Source organism: Oryza brachyantha, chromosome 3 (genome assembly GCF_000231095.2).
Source record: "Oryza brachyantha chromosome 3, ObraRS2, whole genome shotgun sequence".
Taxonomy (NCBI): domain Eukaryota; kingdom Viridiplantae; phylum Streptophyta; class Magnoliopsida; order Poales; family Poaceae; genus Oryza; species Oryza brachyantha.
Genome location: NC_023165.2, coordinates 14,120,001 through 14,147,811, shown reverse-complemented (window position 1 = coordinate 14,147,811; position 27,811 = coordinate 14,120,001). Strand labels below are relative to the sequence as shown.

General features: G+C 39.1%; 3 protein-coding genes and 1 non-coding gene across 4 annotated transcripts in view; 2 read left to right on the top strand and 2 right to left on the bottom strand.

The window, feature by feature from the left end:
• Positions 1-947: 947 nt before the first annotated feature.
• LOC102713257 (transcription initiation factor TFIID subunit 9) lies at positions 948-5,564 on the bottom strand. The gene is made up of 2 exons (XM_006651427.3): positions 5,174-5,564; positions 948-1,539 (listed from the first exon to the last, which is right to left on the bottom strand). The coding sequence occupies exons 1-2, from the start codon at positions 5,498-5,500 to the stop codon at positions 1,171-1,173; spliced, it is 696 nt and encodes a 231-aa protein (XP_006651490.2). The 5' UTR covers positions 5,501-5,564; the 3' UTR covers positions 948-1,170.
• An 80-nt stretch (positions 5,565-5,644) lies between these two features.
• TRNAS-GCU lies at positions 5,645-5,726 on the top strand. The gene has a single exon. It is a non-coding gene; the product is annotated as a tRNA-Ser (tRNA).
• A 3,803-nt stretch (positions 5,727-9,529) lies between these two features.
• LOC102718249 (60S ribosomal protein L27a-3-like) lies at positions 9,530-10,235 on the bottom strand. Its single transcript, XM_006650120.3, has one exon. It carries the CDS (start codon positions 10,179-10,181, stop codon positions 9,741-9,743), a length of 441 nt encoding a protein of 146 aa, XP_006650183.2. The 5' UTR covers positions 10,182-10,235; the 3' UTR covers positions 9,530-9,740.
• A 17,035-nt stretch (positions 10,236-27,270) lies between these two features.
• The window catches only part of LOC102712979 (serine/threonine-protein kinase RIPK-like), a 4,997-nt gene continuing 4,456 nt past the window's right edge, over positions 27,271-27,811 (top strand). Inside the window, exon 1 of the mRNA XM_015834704.2 lies at positions 27,271-27,811. This exon is cut by the window's right edge and continues 37 nt beyond it. Coding sequence (XP_015690190.1) covers positions 27,420-27,811 — 392 coding nt within the window. The 5' untranslated portion in view covers positions 27,271-27,419.

Genomic DNA, 27,811 nt, shown 5'->3' with positions numbered 1-27,811 from the left:
ATAAGAGAAATAATTTATTAGCGATTAAAAATTAATTTTTGGATGAAATTTTTATACACATGCTCTTAGTGATCTTAATTACAGCAAAGGCGGGAAAATAAACTGCGACGAAAACTCCAATTTAAGTCTTAAAATTTAAATTTCGACCATAGGAGAAAAGATAGGGACGACCCAATCATACCAGACCTAATACCCGCTTTCACCTGCTCGATAAATGCCCGATAAGGTTGGCGGGCATAACTCTGCGTAACTCTGCGCATAGCCAGGCTTGTTGGGTATGTGGGTACTCAATGTGTTTCACATGAGTAATTAATAGAAAACAACATAATCGATAAATTGTATAATTATCACCAATAGTTTAAAAGAGCAACACAAATTATCACCAAGCTAGTATAATTTTAACAAATTTTAAAAAATTAATAGGCAAATGAAAAGGAGGTATTAGACATAGGCCAAAATCATCATCAATATCAGGTCACGTATGAGTTACCCATGAGTAAAATTAGTCTGGCTATTTCTCGCTATGTTTTCGAGTCATGGGCAGATGTACCAACAAGAAAAAAATTAAAACCGTATCCATACTCATCGAGACGGATAAAACCATATCCATACTCATCGAGTCAGGATCCATGAATGACCACGGACAAAGTACTTACAGTAAAGTTATATCTCTATTAGAAATGCTTAAATTTTAACTGTCGCACTGTTTTGGAAGGGAGATCTATAAATGATTATACCAGGTAGTGTTTTGGAATAGAGATCTATGAATGATTATATCTTGGAATACAGTAAAATAGAGTGCAACTTCGCTAGCAGGCCAGATTTGAGCCTCCTGTGATCTCAAGTTCGACCAATTTGTAGCAGCGACGGGCATGCGTGTGGGCTTTTATTGCGCGTGCAGGCGTGCTCTGAAGGTTAGAAGAATTATAACGTTGTCGTAACAAAAATTCAACAGGAAAAACATATGACAGTTGGCAATTAACCAGCGGTCAACAAGAACAACAAGAACAGCATGCACACACTTCATGCGAGATCATTCCCCTTTCTTGAAGCAATATTCGTACACCTGCACAAGCTAAGCTTATTTACTTCTCATCTGACAAACAAACTAGCAAGAATTTGAAGGTTTGCACGATGGAAGCGAGGAAACCAGGCAACGCCCAGCAGCAGCTAGCCCATGTTCAACTGATCCATGGTCCCTCGGCGCTTTGCAGCTGCGGCCGCAACAGCATTGAGCTGGAAAGAGACCCTCTGAGCATGCTGCTGATGCAGCAGCTGCTGCTGCTCGCTAACCCTCTGCTCCTGCAGATTGTTTGGATTTGGGTTGGTGAGGTTTGAGGTTGCAGTAGGGGTCAGGTTGGCTCCTTCATTGTCATCTTCTGTTTCCTCGTACTGAGGCGGTGGCTTCAACGGAGCTAGGAGCTGGTAGTTTTGGCTCAACAGCGTGTCCTGCTCTGGTGGCAGAGGAATTGAGCCAGGTGGAGCAATCGACTTGGGCAGCGGGATCTTGTTTCGGCTCTGTGCCAACTCAAGGAGAACCTGTGAAAGGAGAAAATGGCTTGTATTAGATAGAAATCAACTTGAGCTAGAACAAAATCATGGGGTCGTTTATGCCATCAATTACAGTATAAACCGCCACAAAGGAACATCTTCAGTTGAACTTGGGAACGCTGAAGTAGTTCCACTGAGATGTTTATAGGGCAGTATCAAACATTTTAGTTTCAGTGATGATATGTCTAGGCAAAGGCAACTCTTTTGTATCATCGGATGATTGTATGTTGAAGAACTGAACGTAATGGTGCAAATAAATTGCTTGATTATACAGGACAAAACGGGATGGTTTTTTTGTGGGAGATTTTAAAACAACAAAGCTCAAGAGAACAAAATTTTTAGTTCTTGTAGATTAAGAAATAAATAACAGAGCCTTAATTACTTGCAAACATTAAAATTTGATTGATAAGTATTAGCAGTACTTAACAATAACATACGCTTATTATCACTTATCATTAAGTTATCCCTAATAGCTGTGATTAATTGAGTAAGATGATGTTGTCTCTCAAATCTAGAGGGAAAGTTCAATGAACCAATCTTGCCATCATATCCCTCTCATGGTAGGAGCCAAAACACATCGAGGATCCCCTATGACCTAACGGTGTCCATCTATGTGTCCACTGGAGCTCGCCAAAATCATATTCTACAAAAGATGTACTCCTTTTGTCCCAAAATAAGTTCATTTCACCTATCCCCAGTCAGCAAATCGATGAGTTTTATTCCTCCAATATCCGTTAACTACACAGCCACAAGTATTACTTTCCTATTAATGAGGGGCACTTTGATATTTTTCACTCTATATTAATTTGTGTTCCAAACTAGCAATGGGTGAAGTGGAGTAATACCAAAGGGATCAAGTAACAACATTTCCCAACTTGTAATCCAAATTCCAAAGAGCAACGAAAATTATCTTGTTAGCTAATTAAGAATCCATGCTTAACCACAAAACAATAGCATTACCTACATGGTGCCTCGTAAATGTAAAAGTTAAACCTTGTTTGGTTGTTGGCATAAACCTAGACATGCATTCTAAAATTAAGCAGATCCAGTATGGTTAGCAAGGTACAATGTGAGGGAAAGCACCAGAAACCAGACCACAGCATATATGCCTAGGCACTTATCTCATATGGCGAAGCAACAGCATATTAACTAGCAGGAGCAGCAGGACCTAGTTGAGAAGGAAATAGTGAATATACAAAGACAAGCAAAGCAAAAATGGCAAAATAACCCACCAGACCAGTTGCAAACAGTGCTGCCACAAGAACAATGGCAAGACAGACATGAGATGGACACATGCCGACAAGCAACCCAAGGCCTTAACCCCTAATCGACGATAAGGAATCAAATAATGAATAAGGAAACAAACAAAATAATCATGCACAAACACACATAACTGTTCTATTTCAAGGTTGTTGAGGTTAGGGCATACAAATTCCTGAAACGGTGATATTACAGTCAAACACTATTGGCCAGCATATAAACCAGCGAATTAGCAGACCAGAAAACCATGGTCAACCAATATGTATTCTTCAAAGTCTAAAGAAAGCTCATCAATGTATTGCCACATGAAGTGGTCTGTGCTGGAAGATCTTTAGTGACTAGTGAGTTGAGAAATGAAAGCGCAAGAAAAGCCAAGTGGTAGTGTGGTAAAGGTAAAGAATGAAACCTACAGGTCACCACACGCCAAAATCAAATTACTTCAGTGTCATGTTCATATCATAATGTTCAATGGTGTTGGAAGAATCTAAAGTAGGATTTTAGTTAAATGCTTTCAGCACCAATCTAGAAATCAAATTCCCACTTACCAGAAAAGAAGCCAACAAATAAGGTGGATATGAAAAGTTGAATTCCAGGGTGAAGATTAAAAAAGAAAAGGAGCTGGAAAGCAAAAGGATAGGAAATAAACAAATTGGGATACTTCGGCACACCAGGACATATGCAGATTGAATGTGTTATTGTGGCTGCTGCCCTTCCCAACTGAACTGTACTTGTAGGGTTCCAGCCTAACAGGACTCTACGGCCCTACATAAACTTTGAAAGCAAGCAACTAAATCATTTAATTACTGCAGGAAGGTAATAGAGTGCTTTTAATACTAACGTAGGTATAATCGAAATCCACATTTATCAGATATTCAGTGTAATGAAGCGAGTGTTCAACTGTGCATAATCAGTCTTAAACTAATTAGATAGGAGGAAAAAACCAATGATGTTCTGCCCCAGGAAACATGATGATTGTCGAAACCATTCTTCACATCATTAAGATTTATTTCCACATAATCCTCTTCATTTACTTACATAATTAACCCCACCAATTAATGCATGGTGGCCCATAACCATTGAAATGGCCGAAATCTAACAAACTTACAACAATCATCAAGAAATTTCATGGGTGATTGACTCTAGCATAAGTTGAGCTTTGTAAATTTTTTAGTAACTCAACATCAACAAGAAAGGAAATGGCTGTGCTTCTCCTAAACAAGTTGATTTTAATGCTAACACTGTAGAAAAATTGTTTCCCCTTTTGAAACTGTAAAATGGTTAGATAAAAAACAAGTAACTTTGGGTTTAAATTGGTCTGCTTATTGTAATGTTATGTTGGCACCTTGCCGTAACAGTAAATCATAGTTGGAGTATCCATTCTAATATAGGGTAACAACTTTCAGAAATGATTTTCCATACCAGTGGCACTAAATAGATGGTGTGTAACCATTGATTGGTTGGCTTATGTGGTCACTTACACAGGAAACAGTGGGAAGGAGAGTAGGGGCTCCAAGTGAAATGAAGGAAAGATAACCACCTTTTAGAATAAGGACATTCCATTTATTTTTCCCGCCAAAACAAAGGAATACAGTTAAGTTAACACTAGATAAGTAGGTAGTGCAGAGTCTGTTAGTTTCAGCATGCATAGCTTCTCTATTGCAAATCATTCAATGCCACATGCAAGTTTCACGGCTTCACCAGTATACACACCATGTAAGTGCAAACAAGGTTCCATGTTAAATGCATGGAGCCATGGAGGTTTGAAAGATGACATCTCTATGAGAAGCTACAATCAGTAGAAACATGCGGCATCCAGTTTACTTGTATGATCTGTATTCAAGACTTACATAAAAGAAGAATATAGCCTATTATGATTAAAATCATCAGTATTCTACTGAGATAATAAGACCAGACTACTAGCTACTGGGACTCAACGCATCAACAGGCAACAGTATCTGAGGAAAATTTACCATGCAAGGGAGTCTTGAGTCATAACACAGAACAGACACGTAATAGTAGATTACTAACCACCGGAAATATATGCGATGAAAAATCCCAAATTTGCAATGAGCAGGAACATTATCCCAAAATAGTACAGCCACACATCTTATGTACAGTCTACAGTCTACACACGGAATCCGCAGCAATTCCACCAAAGGGGCAAGAGCTATCTCACAAACCAACGGATCGATCCATCCGCATAAATTAAATTCTAGGGTTTATAGGTCTCAGCATTGGGAACGCTAGTGCAGGGCAAAATTCGAGGATTGTAGGGAAAGGAGCCCCCATCAAGCAACTGACAAATACAAGTATACAAGTGCAAGAAATTGAGGAAGAGATGGCGAGGATGGGGATGGGTTACCTCGCGGGGCGGCGGCTGGGAGAAGGAGAAGTTGACCTTGGACTGGATGGCGAGGCGGACGTCGTCGGCGTCGAGCTGGGGCTTGCCGGCGTGGTCGGCGTAGACCTGGGCGTCCCCGAGCACGTCGCCGACGTAGCGGTAGGCCAGGTCGAGGAACTGGTGCACGACGCGCGGCTCGTACTCCCCCTCGCTGAGCCCCATGGAGCGCAGCAGCTCCCGCACCACGCGCGCGTCGCGGGGCTCGTCCGCCGCGGAGGGCCCCGCAGCTGCCCCGGCCGCGGCGGCGGCGGCCGACTGGGGCGAGGGACGCAGGGCGCCGGAATCCATGGTGTCCCGTGCGTCGGCGGCCGGGGTGGGGTGGGGTGGGGTTTCGGGGTGGTCGCTACTGTGATATTTTAGACTTGTGGCATTAAGAGTTTGATCGACATGAATTGAAACATTTAGATTGCTTGGTTTTCTCGAAAATAAAATGACGCTTTGGCCGAGTGGTTAAGGCGTGTGCCTGCTAAGTACATGGGGTTTCCCCGCGAGAGTTCGAATCTCTCAGGCGTCGTATGTGTTCTTTTTCACAAACCCAGTTTTTGTTTTAACTATATCCTTTATTTCTTCACAAATCCATTTTTTAGCTATGTACCACCTCCGTTTAAAAATATAAGATTTCTAGGTTATTTAGCATGACTACAAAAGATTACTCTTTAGTCATTCCACTGATCAGTTTTTTTATTTTTGAATTAAATGGATTCACTCTCTAAATATCTAATTGGCTATTAAATCATTAGAATAATTGAAATAATATGAATTAGTGTAAAATACTTATTTTATTATATAAATTTTAAATGTTATAAATGATTATTTTTTCAAAACAGGGAAGTAAGTTATTTCTTTGCCATAGTTTTGTTTCTTACATTTCTACGATTGTTTCAGCTTGAATTTTGTTTCCGTCCACTCAAAAAACCATGATCTAAGTAATGTAGAGATATTTTTTTTAATATGAAAGGTGACTGGACCCTGCTTTTACTGAAAGCAGAAAAGTAATGTAGAGGTATGTCATTTTCTTTCTCCTCCATTCAACAAAGAAGTCATTATGTAACATTTAGGAGTGTGTGGACACTTAGGGCATTTACATTGCGCTTACGTGGCATTTTACCTCACCATGCCACGGCAGAGAGAGAAGGAGAGTTTTCAACTTTTGCAAGCTCTGCCAAGCCCCGCGCGTCCTCGCCAAGGTACGCACGCCTCCACCTTGGGCGCGACGAGGAACCCCCGAGAGGCACGCATTGCGAGCGCTCTCACCGCCCTGGCGTGGTCCCTAGGGAGAAAGAGGAGCTCGGCGTGGTCCCAAGGGAGAGAGAGAGGAGCTGCACTTCCGCCGTGCCGGACTTCCGCTGGCCCGACGCCTCCGCCGCCGCCGCCTCGTGCTCCGCTAGATCCGACTCAAGGGAGGGAGAGGTCGGCGCAGGAAAGGAGCTCCAGCGGGAGGAGAGAGAGAGAGACAGAGAGCGGCGAGGGAGACCGCGAGGGCGGCGCCGGCGTAGTCGCCACGAGGGCCGCTAGATTCTCGTCGACGTAGGCCTCGTGGTCGTCGCGAGGGCCACCAGATCCACTCCGGCAACGGCGGCATCATCGTCGTTGGCGAGGAGAGACCGGCGAGAGGGAGAGCGGCGAGGGACAGAGAGAGGAGGGAGCGGCAGGGGACAAAGAGAGGAGGGAGCGGCGGTGGGAGGGAGAGCGGCGAGGGACAGAGGGAGCGGCGGGGAGAGAGAGGAAGGTGGGTCCCATTTAAAACTGACGTGGGTCCCACTTTATATGGTTTCCACTACGAAATGTTTCTAGAGGGGTTTCGTCTATGTGGCACATGAGGGTATACCCCCATTATGAATGGCCTTAGCAATGGGGAGTAACGTATAGCTTACCAAGGGGAGTATTTTGATTGTTACAGTAGTGAATGGCCTTAGCAATGGGGAGTAACGTATGGCTTACCAAGGGGAGTATTTTGATTGTTACACTAGTGAATGGCCTTAGCAAAGAAAGTAGTTTTTTCTCACATCTAGCCAACAATTTATCGCATCCAGCCAACAATTTATCAGGAGGCCATTGGGCTGCACATGGGCTGGTTCAGCGCTCACCCCAAGATCAATAGATCCAAGGGAGCAAAACAATACAGTTTTTTTTTGTTTATATATTTTTTTATAAAAATTAACAAAAATAGACAAAGCTATACCTCTAACACTAACACCTAGCTGGTGGGTTATTTAACATAAAACACCCACTAGTGTGATATGGCAATTTTCAGCGAGCTTTCAACAGCTACTTGAGAACCACCGCAAGGCCTTCAAATAAGCTCACGGACTCATTTAGATCACTGATGGCTTCATTCCCTCAAGTAGCATTAGTTGGATCACATGGCATCAGTCATCACTAGTTCAGTACTCAGTCAGATCCATTAAAAACCTAAACTCGAATGAACAAGAAATCCTTCAATGCCAGAGGGATATGGCAATGTAGGAAGATTAGTTTTTTTTTTTGAGGACAAGGAGGATTAGGTTCTGGGAGAGGAGTGTGGCTCTTTAGAATGGAGATAGACGACGATGACCGCCACTGCGGGATGAATCATTCCCGCGAGGATTCTGCGTAACTTATTGGAGACAGGGGGCAAAAATTCCATGTAGGGATCTCTACAGGGCCCCGAAATTTTTAAAAAACAAAAATTCTTGGGTTGCTTCTGATTTAAAAAAAAAAGCATATTAGGCCTTTGGGTAAACCCTAGCCAATTCATTCTCTCTCAACTTCGCACTTTATTTCAGGGCCAGGGGTGGGGCTATTCTTGCCACCCATTGTCAAACCTATTAATTTGTAGCCAGCTACAACACGAGCTCCAAAACAGTGTGTATGACATATGGAGATTATGTATTAATGTTTTATAGATAACTATTATATAAATTGACTATTAAATTGAGTATAAATAAAATAGAGTTAGTGGTTGGCTATACTATTGAACTTGGGAGACATGCGGGCTAGCATCGGAGGGGTTAGGAGAGTGATTTAGGGAGTTTCATGCTCGCCAGGTACGAGCATTGCGTATGGCGTTAAAATCAAACTGGCTTGCAGTCTCACATGTGAAGCTGCTTTTCTTTTTATCCCTACACAACATTTTTTAGAAGATATGCCTGCACCATTTGGAAAACAAAGTTTTGCATACAAAAGATATAGAAAACGATAGAACCAATGATTACTTTCTCAACATCTCTATGTAGAGCCACTCAATCTTTAGCAATAGCAGGGTCATCATCACATGGACAAACCGCAAACCGAATTTCACAATGGATCAATGCATTTCTAATCCAGGATAGGCCATTTAAACTATCACATCATTGATCAGACTATAAGAGACGAGTCATAGACTCATAGGTAGACAGCAACAATGCAGCATAATACTGAAGCGTTTCTGTTTACAACCACACACAAACAACCAAAACCGATGCAGCCAGATAGACAAACGATAGGTAACAATAGTGATCAGTGATCACAGCTTCACAAGTGCACCACCCATGTAACACATCCATCCATATGTGCCCCGAGAAGCCAGAAAGATGAACGGTACAGAGAAGTTATATTTTGGAGATGTGAGACCAAGCAATAATTTAGACAAACTGTATAACTCAGTCATACTGGCAGCAGTACAATTTAACCATACATGGTACAATCACATTATCACACAGCCAATTAGCTGAATAAACCTAATAACTCAGAGCTTGTATTCTTGAAACCCGAACCCATATAGTGATCTGGGGCATTTTCTAACATGATCTAGGGAGTTAGGGTGTTTAATAGTAACAGGCAAGGGTGACAGATTGCTAATCAAAGACAAATGCCCAAATATACCCTGCAAAACTCACTCTCCGGCTTAATAGAGTATCCGCCCCAATGGCTTCAGAATAACCACAGCACACTGTGACCGTAGTGATTACCACTTACAGGTTACAACTTACAACACCTTCATACGTCGCAGTGTCAAAAATTCCTGGCAACACTGCAATGTCATCTTTTATCAAGCAACACCACAATCTCATACTCTATGGTCAGTGTGGCAATAGGCTGAATTCATAGCCTGGTTGGATCAAATATATATTATACCGAATTTCATCCTTACGTGAACCATTGAGTTATCAAACAAATTTTGCAACTACAGCAACTGACCTAAAGCACCGAAGATTAATGTAGCCACACTATACAATTAAGTTAGAACACACCAAACATGGCATATCCTGATGCACAGGGCAGATGCTACATGGAAAATCTAGATGCAACAAAACATTCCATTGGGCGGTTGAATACAAAATAAAATTCAGCATAACATGAGGCACATATAAAATTTGATATAAACCAGGTGCATGATCATGTTAATTCAAAACTCCTGAATTGCCACCACAGATCAAAGTAGTCATACCATACAGTAACATCCATGGCAAAAAAAAAAGCAAAGCAGAACAAGCTAAATCGAGTCTTTTTGATCCAACACACAGGGATGACAAAGAAACTAGCGCGAAACCTCCGCAGAGAGGAGCACCTAGGCGGTGAGGAGGACGGCACCACCGGCGGCCTTGATCTTCTTCTCGGCGACCTTGGAGATGAGCTTGGCCTTGACGACGATGGGCCTCTCGGGCGGCAGCATCCCCTTGCCGAGCACCTTGAAGTAGCCGAACTGCGAGACGTCGAGGACGGGCGCCCTGTCGGCGCCGGCCTCGGCGGCCTTGTCAGCGGGCACCATTGACCAGAGGCGCTCGACGTTGACGGCGGGGCAGTGGAACTTGTTGCGGAGCCTGTGGAAGTAGCGCATGCCGACCTTGCCGAAGTAGCCCGGGTGGTACTTGTCGAAGAGGATCCGGTGGTGGTGCATGCCTCCGGCGTTCCCGCGACCTCCGGGGTGCTTCCGGTGCTTCCCGATGCGCCCGTGCCCGGCCGACACGTGGCCGCGCTTCTTCCGGTTCTTCTTGAACCGCGTCGTCATGGCGTAGCGGCGGCGGCGGCGAGCGTTCCGGCGGAGGCGGGGGCGGCAGCGAAGAGGCGATGGCGAGTGAATCGGTGCGCTTTATAGCGTCCGGCGAAGGGGTAATGGCCGTTGGATCGTCGGGTGGGACTCTCCTGGCCGTTGGATGCGATGGGTCTTAGGGTTTTGGGTGGCGTCAAGCCGTCGGGGGAGTGAAGTGGGCCGGGTCAGATGGGCTGGGCTCCCCCTCAAAAGAAAAGAGTTTGGGGGTGTCCAGAGGAGTGAGATGGGCTGGGCCTCTCGCTGTGTTCTCAGTTGCAAATGGGCTGGTCTTCTAAGAGAGTTTAAATGGGCTTTTGAAGGTTGGGCCGCCGTTCTGTTTCTCTCCCATTATGTGCATGAACTGCACCTGACTTGAGCCCTAACTGAACTAACCGATACTAATTATTCTCTCAACTTTCTATACAAAAATTCATCATTTCACCTTTCTAAAATATATTTTTATCTTTATAATAGATAATTTTATGGTTACATTATTAAACAACTATCATAAAAATCACATAATCTCTTATCTTTCCTTTTTCAGCTGAAAACAACTTTAAGGCCGTGTTCGGCCGTGTTAATTTATCCGTGGCACGGAAAACGTAGAAATAGATTAGTAAATGATTAATTAATTATTAATTATTAAAAAATATAAAATAGATTAATATGATTTTCTAAAAAAACTTTCCTATAGAAAATTTTTGCAAAAAATATACCGTTTAGCAGTTCGGAAATCGTGCGCGCGAAAAACGAGTGAGTAAGTCAGGGGCAAACGAACGCGGCCTAAGCTGCTTAGACATTTGGTACCTCAAGATATCTGATATTGACGTTCAAATTTTTACGCTAGAAAATATAATACATCTAGATAATTCTCAAAGAATGTTAAAAAATCTCTTAAAAATATATTTCTCCTTGAGTTTACTGAGACCCACGAAAAATTGTGTCTTGCATAGAGACCGCAACTTCCAGAGAAAAATCCAGCTACATCCGTTTTCCTACACGGATTGGGCAGAAAAAATGGTTGCTGATCGAATTCGTTAACCCAGTCTTCGCGCCCTAACCAACCAGTCATATTTTGATGTTTTCTTTCTCGCTCGTGAGCTTTTGAAAAATACGCGTTTGATATTTTCTCGGTCACAAACTTTTGAAAAAGTAATGTGCCCGTTCTTTATCTACTTGGATGGTGATACGAATTAAAGCGAACATGGGAAATGTAGATCACTCTAACACACAGTTTGACTTTCCCCTAATTAAATTCGTCTTTGTTTATCTTTACGGTGCACTGTTTAATCACCTCGGTGCATTTGCTAAGGGCATGTAGTATAAGTATAGATAGATGTTGTCTATTTGATATAAGCTAAGTTATATGATAAATTGTCTATTTGGCTGTATATACTATATTTTATACATAATTTTTTATGTATTGTAATTTTTTCTCTAAAAAGTTGAAAACAGCTTGGGAGCACGTGAGTAAGCAGTAGAAGAACGAAGAGTTAAGCCTTTCTTGAGTTAATAATATAACGTAGGATAATTAATCTGACGTGAATGTGTTCTAATTTTCTAGGCCAGTCGAAAAAGCGATAATAATTAGGGCCCTAAAATGTTCTTACCGACAAACTTAACGAAATTGTAAAATTGGCAACAGAAAATGGGATCGAAATACTGTTTTCAAATCGCACTTTGTTTATGCAGTTTGTAATCGACAGTCTTTTTTTCAAAAAAAAAATGTAGTGTCTAGGGTAGATGGAGCCGACAGCAGCTCATTCCAAAAGAAAAAGTTAGTGGAATATCTTGTCATGCAGAAGCTTTCCCTGTAAAGGGTACGATTGCGACTTGTAAGCCGAAAACATATAACTGAAGGAATAAAAAAACAACTTTAGAGCAATTCTTTTATACTCTCACTATGAACAGTTTAAAAACCAAAGTAAAAACATTGAAAAATGATAAGTTAATGTAACCTTAAACTCTAAAATTCAAAATTGGCGACTCTCAAACAAACGGAGAGTAAATGAGAACTTTCCAAAAGTATTTGATATATAAGTAAAGGCTTCAAACTTAAGTTGTACACAGAGTCTTCGTACTAGTAAAAAAAGGTGGGGATTGCTAAATCACATTTGACGGAAAAACAGAGACAAAATCTTGCAAATTTCTAATCTTTGGATTTGATATTGCGTTTAATATAACTCTATAGAATGGAGCTAGAGTTTAGGATTTAGGGTTGGAGAGAGACGGGCTGAGGGTGACTTCCCTAGGTATAAAGGGGTGATCGTAGGACACGGCCAGTGCTAGGGGCGACATCTTCTATGGTGGTACCGTACAATGGCACTTGTCATCGCTAGGATCGAAGAGGAAGAGTAAGGGCATGCACTATACAAGCTACTCGATGGAGTGGTTCCAGTTAAAAAGCAAGTGACACGTAGGACGAAGTCACTTCTTTTACAGTGCTAGTTGCTTCACGTGGGTCACACCAAAACTTACTTTTATCTTTTTTCTCTCATACCTTTCACCTCTCAGCTCTTCTCACTCTTACCTCTCTTTTTCTCTCCCTCTCACCGTCGACGCGCGGCCAGCGGCGGGGTTCTCGGTGCGCGCAGTAGGCGGCGTCCTCCCGACAGCGGCATAGCGAGCTCGGGGACGCGGATCCAGTCCGCACAAGGCGGATCGAGCCTGGTGGCGCGGATCGAGCCTGTATGGGGCGGATCGAGCCCAGCGGCGGAGGAGCGAACTCGGCGGCGCCCGCGGCAGAGCGTTCGACGGCATGGTGGAGCCCGCGGTGGAGCTGGCGGCGCGAGCGTCCCCGGCGGCGGAGTTCGACGGCACGGCGGCGCCCGCGACGGACTTCGACGGCACGGCGGCGCCCGTGGCGGAGCTAGCGGCGCGGGCGTCCCCGGTGGCGCCTGCGGCGGAGCGGGCGGTGTGGCAGAGCACGTCCCAGCGCTCTCCCCTCACCTCGCCATATCTGGACGGGACGGCTTCTCCGTACGCTTGTTGCTGGCTTTTTTTCCAAAAGTCTGACGAGGAACTCCTCTCTTGCAGAGCGCACGAGGTGCTCAGGTCAGGGCACGACTTTGTCCAGCTGGAGAGAAATCTGGGACGTGGATGGCTAGGGCTCCTTGTCATATCACTGCATAGTGCATGCTCTAAGGAGGCCCGACCACTGGAGGGTGGCTTGGTGAGGCCGAGGAGACGACGCTGGCAGCGAGGTCACGAGGAACAGTGAGCAACAGAGAAGAGAGGAGAAGGGGATAAGGGTAAGAATACATGAATTCGAAAACGATTTAATGGCCTAGAATCCGCATAGAGTTTTTTCACGGCAAAAGATAGCCAGGCAGTCCCTAAAGAATTTATAAATCTCCCGTAGGTTCTCGAAAGAGTTGCACGAACCCAAGCAAAGTAAGTATTTATGTATTCCATTTTGTATTGTATTTTGGCTTTGTCCTAAATAAAAGTTTAACTTTGATCAAGTTTATATAAATATTATTAACATATGCAATAATAAACAAGTACACGATATATTTCACGGTGGATCGTAATTAAACTAATTTAATATCATAAATATGAGTATAAGATTAATTCAAATTAGAGAAGTTTAACTTAGCACAAAACTAAAACAACTAGCTGACATTTCCTACCTTTTTCTTTCTCGGAAAACAAGTTGTTTGGCTACTTGAAGTCGGATGCCCTTTTATACATATACAAGTATCCAAAACATGGCTGTGTTCTTTTTATATACACGCATCTTCCACTGATGACGACATGAACATGTCACGGTGATGTTACCGCGATGGATGGAGCAATCCGCGTGGTCTCGTATATATATGTTCTTCGAATATGCAACTGTACTCGTGCTTTTCACACGGTTCCTTCAGTTTGGAAATCTCTTCTCGATCGGCATTAATTTACGGCCCCTTTAGTTTCTAATTTTTTTCTAAAAATATCACATTAAATCTTTAAACATTTAAATAGAGCATTAAACATAGATAGAAAAACTAATTACACAGTTATGAGAGAAACTATGGGACGAATCTTTTTAGCCTAACTAATCATGATTAGCTATAAGTGCTACAATAACTCATATATGCTAATGATATATTAATTAGGCTCAAAAGATTCTTTTCGTGATTTTCAGGCGAGCTATGAATTTTTTTTCATTCGTGTCTAACTACATTTCCAACATTCAATTAAACGTCGGACGTGGTACCCAAAAATTTTATTTTTGCAAACCCTTACCCATTTCATTTCATTCCATTTCCTTCTTCTTTTTTTTTTTTGTCTTTTCAGTTGACCCGATCGACTGTCGCTGCTCACGTACGGCCGCCGCTATCTTCGACATCCATCGATGATGGATGATGAACTAGCAGCATGGATTAATTAATTATCAACGCTGCGCTGCCCGGCCATGCCTTTTAGGGGGACAACCACACTGCACCAGGCGATCTCACCCAGATTTGCTCAAATTTTCTTCATCCGTTTTCTCGGATCATCTACTCTACCCTCGCGTCATCCGTCCACTTCTGCTCTCACCGTCGACGCGAATTGTTCGACGAAATATTTTTGGTTCTGTTTATATTTAATAATAATATACTCGTACTAATGATACGGTATCATAATCTTTTACACTAAGGTTTTAGACCTACAACCATATAAAATCTTTATTTATAGATTATTTTTATTTATAAATATGTTGTTTGGGTTTTTATATGAATAAACTAAATTATCACTCAACTGTGGCTATCTAAGGTAGGCTGGCTACTCGTCATACATATATGCATGTTCAGATTTCACTCTCTTGCCTTTTTGCCCCTCGATGCCAGGTGAAACATGCATGTGAGTTTCAAAAGTCAAATACACCACGATTGGTTGGTTAATTAATTCATGAGTGAATTTCACGCTGCCATATGGTTATTTTAGGGCGTTTTAGGATCATTTGCTTTTGTTTTTCTTTAATTAAAGGAAATGCCTTTTTCATGGAAAGAATATCATTTTATCCATGAATTAATATAATTGTAATTGTATCACCTATAAAAAAGAATCAGTTTTACTATTTGTCAATCATTTGAAAATTTTTAATCTATCAATCAATTTTACTTCTATCCATTAGATTTGCTTGAAAATATGTTGGTTGCCCACGTACTAATTTGTTTGGTTTTCTTTGTTATTATTTGATTTTAATCCAACTTCTCACAAAATCTCGACTGATGGATTCAGTTTTTTCAAACAATGGGCTAACATGTGGCAAAAGAATATAGTTGTATCAAAGAGAGTCTAACGGTCAAAAATATCCTTTTCAATTCTTGAAAAAAAATCATATATATTACTTGTATTAGAAGTGAATTGCAGTGTTGATGAAAAACCTGTACGATCGTAAAGGGCCTTTCCCACCTCAAAAAAGCTAGCCATTGAGGTGAGGGGCTTCCCCATTTATATCTTAGATCCTTTGTCCATCCACAATCAATATGAGACTATTCAACAATCTCCCCCTTTACACATTGGTGTCCTTTAGCCCTTCACCGCCCCTTCACCGTATTCCGGCTACCACCAGGCCATGGTCCATCAGGTATACAGGCTCCGCATCCCCGCAGGCACCCTATGGTCCATCAGGCCTTCACACACTGTGTCGATCAGACCGAAGATGTTAAACTAGCCAGGCTCTAAAACCACTTGTAGGATCGTAAATGGTCTCTCCCACCTCAAAAGTTAGCCATTGAGGTGAGTGACTTCCCCACTTATATCCTAGATCTTTTGTCCCTACACAACCAATATATAGACTATTCAACAAAACCTACATTATTAATTAAGGTGTTTTTCTCCGTCTGGGCACGGCGGCTAACACAGTGCAAAGCAGCCAGCCGCGTTATTTTCCATCGCCTTCGATCTCAATAAGCCTGATCAGCTTGCTTGGCGCCTTTAATTCTTGGCGATGTGACCAGCTTCATCTGTACTCCCTCGGGTTATTTTTAGGGTTTTTTCCGGTTGCTGCTGTTGACTTTTAGATTTATATTGGATCAATTTTTATTTAAAATTGTTGGCATGCATTTAAGATTATAAGTCATTATTAAATTTCTTTAGTAATAAATTAAATTATAAAAAATAATTAATAATTATATAACATTTTAATAAAACGAATAATCAAACCTATATCAAAGAGTCAAAATCAAATAAAAAAAGGCAGAAGTAATATATAGTATTATGATATACCTGGTGGTTACCCCATAAGACATACTGTCATTTTCTGTCCAACAAGTAGCGTTTTCCCGTTGAATTCCACTGCAATTGGCAAAAAAATCCCTCACTTTCAGGTTTGTTTTCACATAGAAATATCGGCATGCTCATATCCGTTCAACGTGTATATACACGTAGGTATTACAAAAATTGGTAGACGCCAATAATAGCTAATGCACAACTTTTCATAATAGTATTCGTAGAGCCCAATTGATCAAGCATGTCTTGAGAAAGCATATTGCAATGCATATAAGAAAAATTAACGCTGCATTTATAGGTTGACATTTACAATATCCATGAATTCCACATGCATGTGTATTTCCTAGTATTTTCACCAATGGTTTTATGGGGAAGCAGAAGGGTAACCGAGAAAAATATCCTGATAAAATAAGATATCTCAAGAGATTGAGTTCTACACTTTTTTATCTTGCAGGAGAACCACATGTCTGTTTGATTTTTTTTTTCTTCTTTAGGGCCAGAGTGATCTTTTTGTGGTGTTCCTTCTAGTGTTGAAGCTGGCTCCATGTCTTGGGATAGTGGGCTTTTGACCTTTTCTTTTTAACTTGTTCCTGTTCCTGTCACTATTCCGGTGCTATTCCATTCTGGTCATGTACTTACCCATAAAATTTTTTTGGGTAACTAAAAAAGAAATCGAATAGTCATCGAATTTTATGGAGTTATATGCATATCTGATGAAGTGATATCCTCATTCTCCACTTTTACGCTCATACGCCATTTTTCTTTTTTTTTTTCCTATTGAACTTCATGCTTATCGAAATTCACATATCCATGAGACCCCGAAATTCCAATATTCATAAGACCAATGATGTAATACGGTAAATTTGCTCGTAAACATGTCTTTATCTTGTGAAAGGTATCCATGGGACTTATGAGATAGGGGGAAAGTAGGATAAAAGGAAATACCATGATAAGTTTTCGATCTAAATATTTAAAATAAGACATGCTTGGATGGCAAAAGGTACATAATAGTATTCAGTTTGCAGTTTTCCGATCTCGTATCGACCAAGGATAGGCGTAAGAAAAGGACAAGGCTTCCAACGGAAAGACTGAACCAAATGTCAAAGATGAACGCGCGTCAATTCACCATCTTTGAATCAGCTCATTTTTTTAATCGGGTAGGTCATAACCACGAAAATTCAGTGGCAATTGACCAATAAATTACACTTCTGTTTCCAGCGCTCGTGAGAATTGAAGTACATACTATTATATACTACAATCCAGAAGCGTAAGATATTTCAGGTTGTTTTAGAGAAATTAAGAATAGACTAAAATGAATACAGTACCCCTCATTAATAGAGAGTATAGGGTGGTTGGTAGTGTATGATATCTTATATTTGAGGTTAAAATTTAAATATTAGAATCCCTTATAATGGAATATCTCAACGGCAACCTTATAATTTTCAAGACAAATAACTGTGAATTATAAAGTTACAGCTACTCTAAAGACAGAGATCTCCATGTTTGGACTGAATTATAACCGTGAATTATAAAATTATAGCTAGCTACTCTAAAGACAAATAGCTTACAAGTTGGACTGAATTACTTGAAATCTTCTACTACTCCCTTCAATTTAATAATTTGTATCATTTGGAATGGTCGAACTTTTAAAACTTTAACTATTAATGATTTTTAAATATTTAATTTAAAGATACCAGGATAACATGTATAGATATATAAGATTTAAAAGATACTCTAATAAAAACATTTATTTGTTTTTGGTATATATTTTAATCAGAAATCGTAGCCAAAGATAGGTTTTAAAAACTATATCATTGTTCGACAATAAGAACTATCAAATTGAAGGGCTTGTATCATTTCTTCTTCCCTGAAACTAACCATCTTGACTGCAGCCAGTAGCCCTTAAATTTGACTCCTACCATGATTATTAACCTCTCTCAATCTCACTTACCCACCAGCAATTATTATCTAAAAGGACATAATTACCCAAGTACAAACAAGTCAACCATCTGTTAGACTATAAGTATATATATACGTTAATGATGCAACGCCTTGAGAAGATGGTGTATAGATACTGATGACGATTGTCGTTGACACAAAAGGTAATATACGATGATTAATGCAACAACTCTGAAAGTTAAGACAAGTCATACAGTTTAGCAATTAGCTGTGTGTATATGGTCCAAGGCAGATAAAGTTGCAATGACTTGTGCATCCCCTAACACACACACTGTTGGTTATGTGTAGATTGATTGGTTAATTAATTTGTAGTCTACCTGAACAAGTCATTGGTGGTTTAGGATTAGTCTAATGGAAATTAATGCATGACTAGGCATGATGTTATTAATTCATTCGTGTATAAACATAAGAATTTTTTTTATATAGTTCAAACTGCTAGTGGCCATCGAAGACTGGATATTTTCGCTCGTGGGTAACGATGGTTGACTGAACCACAACAGGTTAAGATTTAATTGCTTGCTTCTAGCCGGCAAATTAGGGCACATAATCCTTAGATTAATTATTGCTTGACGATATGGATGTGGTGATCAGAGAAGACATGTGTTGATAAACAGCACTGCAGATTGGCGTGTTCCAACAAACCCCACAAGGACTTTTTTTAATTAAGACTCCCCACAAGGATAACTAAGAATCTCTTTGCAAAATTTTTTTTCTGATAATTATTAGAGTTTTGTTTATAAAAGCGTTGTATGATTTTTTTTAAGTACGCGTAGCAATGCTCTATCACACTATTAATAATGTACTATAATTTTGTGCTGTAAATATGATATTTGAAACGTGCAGGAAGAGCGAAACATGATAATTTTATATTAGGCTTTTAAAAAATTTACCATTTTTTTCTATATTATAAGGATGCCAATAGAATAATCGTTCCAATAACATTTTATAATTTTCTAGTGACAATTTTACAATAATAATTTGAACAAGTAGTCAATTGTAATTAAGCCATGACATATGAAATAGTCTTTTGCAATTGTATTCCTCCACTTCTGTTAAGGTTTAGATATAGATAGGGCCCTTAGGCTGTGTTTGGCTATCCATGATATAACCTTAGATTCTCTTATTTTTTATGCATATGCTTCCCGAATTGCTAAGTGATGTATTTTTATGAAAATTTTTTATAGAAAAGTTATATTAAAAAATCATATTAATCTATTTTATATTTTTTATAACTAATAATTAATTAATCATGTACTAATCTATTATTACGTTCTTTCCGCAAGATAACTAACCCTCATATCTATAGTTGCCAAACGCAGCCTTAGAAGGCTTTAGAAAAATAGTAGTCGATACGAGAATGCATATACGTACTTTTATTTGCTTAAATAATCATCGTATCTAGAACTCAGAGGGTTAACATCAGTGAGGTCACGCAAGAGTCCAATTTGGTGTGTTGAGCTGCATGTGGTTGTACCTTCCAAACTCCAAATCGTTGATCATCTAGTACGTCCAGTAATAAGATGGAGAGTGACTCATGAAACATTATATTGACACACACGTACGTCTATATATAACATATAGTATGTGAAATTGTATATGGACATTTGTCATTAGTCTCCTCTCGTGGAAAGAGATAGCAAACCGTACTGAACCTGCCAATTAATTCCAATGATTTATTTGTTATCAATCGTGCTTAACTATTACTTACTTGTTGTACCTTTGATTCTTAGCTTCTAGAGGGCATGATGCATGGGTCGTATTCCGAAAACTGATCCTATTGCATCAGTAAAATAATCAAGTTGTCGATCGAGGGAACTGAATGGGTTAATTAAATGATACCCTATCTAGAATCACCACCTAAATATTTGGAATTCACGATTTATTTCCTCAAAAGACTATTTTGTATAGTTATAAGAAAAAAATAATAGAAACTAGATCCTGCTACAGATGCAAACACTTATATACACGAATGGACACACCACTACGAATACACACACAGTATTCAAATGAGTACCTCCAAAGACTAGTTTGTAAGATACATATATAATGAGAAAATATTTGTCATCAATACGAGCACTGTATGTAAAACCTAAGACTTGAACCTACGTGTATAGGACTTTAAATATGCATATTTATATCCTAAATTTATTAAAGTGGATCATCTTGGTCCCAAATTAGCATGTACGTAAACCTACGTGTTGTAAATGTGACCGGCGTGGAGAGAGAAGAGGCGAGCTGTTAAACACGTCGCCAAGTAGATTCGTGGAGGAGTATGTGATGGTTTTGCTACGTGCATTTGCATTTGTATCGTTTAGCGACTTGCATAATATATAATAAATGATAGGTTTAAGATCGAGGTACTAAGGCCGTGTTCGGTAAGGGAGGGGTAAGTTAATTTATCCGACGTGAAAAATGAAGTAATAGATTGATTAATTAATTATTAAAAAAATATTAAATAGATTAATATGGTTTTTTAAAACAACTTCCTATAGAATTTTTTTACAAAAACTACACCGTTTAGCAGTTCGGGAAACGTGCGCATAGAAAATGATGGAGCTAAGTGAACTTAGCCATGCCTTCAAACGTGGCCTAAGTGTATTTTACTCGGATAATTATAATAGGTTGAACTCTCTTAATATGAGATTATAATTCATAGTCACGAACTTCACCTTATCTTTATATTTTTGTTTATGTTTATAAGCCAAAATTTAAAATTTTCAATATGGATTAATTTTAAGGTTAAGTTTATTTTTTATATTAGTTTTTAGATCGCTAAGAATACGTATATAAAAATTTTATTCTCAAAATATATTTCTAAATATATCATATGCCTTTTTTTCTTCCGTAAAAAGGCGGATACCACGGCTATATAGTACACGAGATCGATGTCATGCATCGGTGGCCGTACGCAGCAAGTTAAGACGCACACGTACGCACGCGAGCACAGCACACAGCCAGCGAGCGATCCACTGCTTAATTTAATTACTCGCTTCAGACAGAGACACACAGACGTACGTACGTACGGTCCCCGTAGATGGAGTACTCCCTCCGTAAAAAAACGAATTCTCTGGTTTCTGTGTACAACATTTGACCATCTGTTTTATTTGAAAATTTTTTAGAAGATTAAAAAAAATTAATCACACATAAAGTACTATTCATAATTTATCATCTAATAAAAACAAAAATATCAATCACAAAAAGTTTTTAAATAAGACGAAGAGTCGAAAATTAAAGGTAAAAGATAAAAAATTGGTTTATTTTAAGATGGAGGAGTAGGTACCAGTAGTGTGCACGCAGGAATGAAGCGGTCGGTCGACCAGGCCGGCCGTGAAAATGCATGGCTGGCATGACACCACTAGACCTGTCAACCTGCAATACTAATTAATTAACCACATCAATGTTTCATTTTAATTTAATTATATATATACTAACTGCTCTCCCTTCCCTCTCCCTCTCTGATCTTCACCTGTTCTTCTTTTGGTTTAAACTATAGCATGCGTGCACATTACATACATGTATGTGTGTATGTATGCACATGGAAATATGGCATTAAGACCGTGTTCTTTTATGCTATATTATTTCTCTGTTTTTTGCGTATACTGTAAATGATTTTTTTTTAAAATCAATATAGAACTTCATCAAGTCATCCTTCTAGAGCAAATTTTAATTTTATAATAGTTAATTTTATCATTTATTCTATTAAATAGCTATTAAAAAATTATCAACTAAAAGAACATATTTCGAGGATATTGCAGCTTGCATAAGATAGATTGTACCTTGTTTGTTTTACGTTGTCGTACTATGTTTGCCGCATACTTTTGTTCTACACCAGTTTTTATTGAAATCCAAGTTTTATTTTGTATCAGTATCAGATGGTGTCATATAATTAAAAAATATTGTAAAACATGGGTACAACTTAAAACTTACTAAATTTACACAAAGTTTTTCAATGTTTCGTTCAGATTTTATGACATCCCATTAAATTTTCATACGTACGTTTGATGATGTATCTTGGTATTACGTGAAATTTATTTTCATACAGCCGGGTGCGCAAAATAAACCATGGTGTATTTCACCCCATGGAGGATGAAACTTACTTTTTAATCTTGGGAGGTGGTGAGTATCACGGACCAAACCCTGATCGATTGCTTGCTCCTTGCAGAGCCTTCCCATTTAAGGAACACACCGTTTTCTGTTGTTCACCTTTTTTTATTTTCTTGGCTTCTTTACTTATTTTTGTTTTGTGAATTGTGATCCACATGGTACCAACTTAAGGAGATTAGTGTGCTTCCAAACAGAGAGAGAGAGAGAGTACAGCAATTGAGCAATGTCACAAAGGTACAGCAGTTAGCACAGCACATATAAAATGCCAAAACATCTTAGGTTCCACTAATTTCACCTCTACAAGTTATTAAGGCAGATTCTGTGGTCATTTTGGATTTGTAAATCTCAAGCCTAACTCCACCATCTTTGGCTTGATCCCTACTCATTTCATGGCATTAATTGCAAGAAAGAAAAATGAAAAGCTATACCTTCACGCCTTCTTGCTTGGACACGAGAGATTATGACCTAACCCATGATTAGAATTTAATGATTTATCCTACCTTGTTCTGAGACGAGACGACCGACCTCTACAAAATATCTATCTAATTCATCCCCTTTCAAATACTGGAGACGAACAACACCAGTAAAAGGGCGAAATGTCACCTTCTCTGCTCCTTTATTTCATCCTTAATTTGCAAAAAATGTGTGGTGATTTGGGACACCACGCTAATTAACACACGCACACGACACGGATATAGCCACATAGGTTACCATTAGTTACCTTCACGACCTCTCAACTAAATATTAGTCGTCTTAGAACTTCGAAGAAACAGCTTTTCAACTTATTCGTTCCTTTTATTCTTCGAAAATAAATAATATCTAATCTCATAAATAAAAGATTCATTTTCACAATGAATTATAAATGAAGGGCATCATTGTCATCTGAGTGTTTTCTTAATCTTATGTTAGGTCTAAAATGCTGATTCCATAATAATTATTATTTTAGATAAGGACACGGTCTAAAAAACTTTAACCGTTATTCACACACACGCATATATATATACATATATATATATATATCTAATTTTATTTTATTGAAATAACTCTCAAGATTAATCTATAATATAGTCTCCATGTGTCCAGAATAAATATTTTAAAAATTAGGGGTAATTTGGTTTCTTTTCCCTGTTTCAGGTTCTAATACTGATTTTGCCTTTTCTTTTTAGTGTTTTCGTTTTTGCCCTTACTTTTTTTTGAATTGAAAGAACCGGTAGCCCCTCCTTTGAATGAAAAGACTAACTGTGTTAAATAACTATTTTACCTATGCACGAGAATATCATTTTGATCTGTTTTTTAGTCATTTGTGTTGTTTACTCTCCGTTCTAAATCATAGAAATATACAAAACTAATATATTATTAATTCAAATGACATGTTTAAAAACTTATAATTTTTTAAAAATATTTGACAGAGTTTCAAAAATATGTCAAAATTTTTTTAAAAAAATTATAAGTTTCATAGAAATATACAAAAGCAATATATTATTAATTCAAATCTTTAAAACTTATAATTTTAAACAGGGGTAATTTCATCATTAATTATTTTAGAAATTAATTTTTTTATTTTTTAAACTAAATATATTGGTTAACTAACGGTCAACATAACTTCCATCCAAAATAGGGGCAAACGGTTCATTCGGTTTAAAAAAAGAGGGGCAAAAACGACAACCCTAAAAAAGAGGGGTAAAATCAATATTAGATTTGAAAATCAGGGCAGAAACGAAATTGTCCCTAAAAATTATTATAGTCAAAGTTCTAAAATTTGAGCTTGTATTATATAAAACGATAAATATTATCAAACCGAGGTGAGTATATTTAGGAATAGGCCAAATAATTTAACTATTGTTAAGAGATAAAATGTGAGGTTGTATTCATATGTGATATTCTGATAGCTCATCTGAATTTCTCTGATTGAGGGAGACCTAAGGATATGACATGACTTGAGCCTTTTTGATAGCGAGTCGATGTTGCTTTAATTCAACGCCCATATGTGTCTGCTGTTTCTGGGATGATTAATTGTTACTCCGTAGTAGCTTCCAATCGTCTTGACGCTTCTTGTAGTGTGTGATCGAGTGTTTTGTCAAACAGGCTGATGTTTCTGTAGCAACTATTCTTGTTCTAGACCATACTATTTTCTAAATCCATCCCCCACCACCCGTAAAAGCTGTCAATATATTTGAGGGGGTCATTGCGAGATGACATGTTTGCAATTAAAAAAATTGAATACAATTTTTATATATGTGCTCTTGACGGTCTTGACGGTCTGAAAATGAATACCGAAAAATAAACTACGATACAAAAAGTCAAAGTTAACTTTAAATTTAAAGTTTAAAATTTAAATTTTGGCATATAAACATAAGTCGAAGTACAAAGATGGGGTCGTGAGTGTTTATATTATTTCATCTTCAAGCATTTTGGGAATAACCCTTAGTATATATCGATGTCGTATACATATTTGATTCGGGATAGCGACGATAACGTTGGAAGTTCCGATTAATCAAAACTTCTAGCACAATTAATCCCCTTTTATTGTGATATTGACTTGTTTTAAGGTGCAATTATTAATTTCCTACTTAGCAACAGCATTTCTATGGACATCACAGGCGCTACTTAATTAGTGGGAAAATTTTTGCTTTTACTAACAATCGATGTTCCATTTGTCATATAGGTTGTGCACTAATTTCTGCAACTTTCTAAATATGTCACTATATTCTGTGGGTGATCTCTTTAAAAGTTTCCATTACCTCTCTAAATATAGGTTATATACGTAATAATTTCTGCAACTTTCTAAATATGGCACTATATTCTGTTGGTGATCTTTTTAAAAGTTTCCATTAACTATCAATCTATTAATTAATGCAGTTTGACCAATAAAAAATTGAAAAGGAAAAAAAGGTTAAAAGGCTTATATAATTGAATAAACAAAAAATATTTTAGGATTATATTCCAAGAAACACAACTAATATTTAGAGAAGCTTTCATTCTAGGAAAACAAGTCTCAAGAAAATTTTAGATTAGAAACTTTGTTAGCTCTCAATGTAAGCACAGTAAAATTTCTCAAAAACTAATTTTTGATAAGACAAAATTCTACTCCATTAAAGTTAATCCCTAGCCTTTTCCCTGTGATATTGACTTATGCTTAACATTGAGGTGAACTAATTTCTTAATTTGGGAAAAATATTTTTACTAGTAATAATTTTTGTATTTCTCATATATGCTAGTATGCACACTAATTTCTGCAACTCGATGATATTTCAAAGAAAAATTCCATTCTCAGCCAAGTAAGACAGTTTGATCGATCGAAGATTGAAAAGGAAAAACAGGTGAAAAAGCTTGCAGACTAGTCAAAAAGGTATTATTATAGAACTACATTCAAATCGACATAGTTAATCTAACTTAAAAATTAATTTCATATAAAAAAAAACTTCTCGAGAAAATTTACGCCTGTTAAACCCGCTTATCAGATATATATATGGAATTTTTTCCTTACGGTTTAATTAACCAGCAAATATTTCTATCGAAAATTTTAAACTTCATAAAAAGTGATCCTTGGTTTGACTTATCACCGCCCCCCCCCCCCCCTAAACAAGAAGCGGGAAACAAGTTGATTAATAATTTATTCATCTCATTTAGCACGCATAACTGCATAATAACGCTGGCCAGCAAACGATCGATTGACTATCGAGATGATAAATTAAGTAAAGTTATCATAACATATACTCCTATATTACTATCGAGATTTCAGATGGCTAGAAAGCACTGCACGTGCAAACACAAAAATTAATCCTAAACTGAAATTAAGAACAGGACCATTATTAGCTAGAAAGTTGGCTAGGAGGCTGCTTTGGGAGCTTCTCTCTTACGGCTTTTTCCCAAAAACTTTTTCTGTCAGTCACTGTCCCAAACGGACCACAACTTTAGTTACAGATTATAGAAAAATAAAGCTTTTTGAGATTCATAAGCTAGCTACTGAACAACTATTTCTCAGAATCTAAAACTCCCCCCAACAAACCCTATGTACATATAGGGGCCATTGTTTGATTTACTCAGTGTTAAAGCCAAAAGGGATAACTTATAAATAAAAATTTATTTATAAATTATTTATTATTTTAAATTATCCATTCTGGCTTTAACTCTGAGTAAATCAAACAATGGCCCTATATGCGTGTGCCAATCATATAGAGTTTAGCTACGGTGAGTTGCAACTCACGGGCTGCTCCGTGAGTCGGGGTCCAAAAACATATCAAATCACCTCTAAATTTTGATTTATATGGCTCATTAGATTCTTCATATTAAAATCTTGTAGCACATAATTTTTTTACTTTTGAAGATTTTTAAGTATTTTTTGGGTTTTTAAGTATTTTTTTGAGCTAGACTATATATATACTATTCGCGATCTAAAGCTCAAGGCTTGAAATAAATTAAAAAAATTCTTAAAATATATTTAAAAATTTAAATTTTGAATTACGAGACTCGTAATCGTATCTCGGGAGATACCCATCGTAAATGCACGCTACAGTACTACGGTATATGCGTGCACCAATCATAAGAGAAACACAATTAAAGAAAAAGAAATGAATAAACTATAATTAATTAACAAAAGTATCCTTGGTTTAAGAGAGGCAGGGGCCGAGCGACAATGTCAACGGTCAACGAGTCGGACACGTCATCCGGTGGAAAGCTAGCTAGGCAAGGTCTTCTCCTCTCCTCTGCTCAACGCGGGCGAGAAGAGAGGTAGAAGAAGACGTCCGTCCATGTATTCGGCAACCTCACCCCACCCTCACCTCGGTAGGTAGAGGCCGACGCGCGAACGCGGTCATCTCCTCCCCTCCACACGCGCCCTCGCTACCCTCCAGCTATATATACTCCTCTCCCAACTCGATCGACTCCACCACCACCACTGCTGCTCGATCGATCGGCCGGCCGCAAGAAACGATCGATAGACCATCGGCCACCATGGCGAGGGCGTCGTCCAAGAAGAAGGAGAGGTCCGGGTGGGGCAGCCTGTTCGGCGGGTGCCTCGGCGGGGGAGGGGCGGCGGGGAGCCGGAAGGTGCGGCCGGGCCCGCCGAGGAAGCGCGCCGTCCCGTCGTCGTCGTCGGCGGCGGCGCAGCAGCAGCGGCTGTCGTTCACGGACGTGATGAGCACGGCGTCGGAGCAGGAGCTGTCAGTATCGCTGGTGGGGTCGAACCTGCACGTGTTCACGGTGGGGGAGCTGAAGGCGGCGACGCAGGGCTTCCTGGACGGCAACTTTCTCGGCGAGGGCGGCTTCGGCCCCGTCTACAAGGGCACCGTCGCCGACAAGGCCAAGCCGGGCCTCAAGGCGCAGCCCATCGCCGTCAAGCTCTG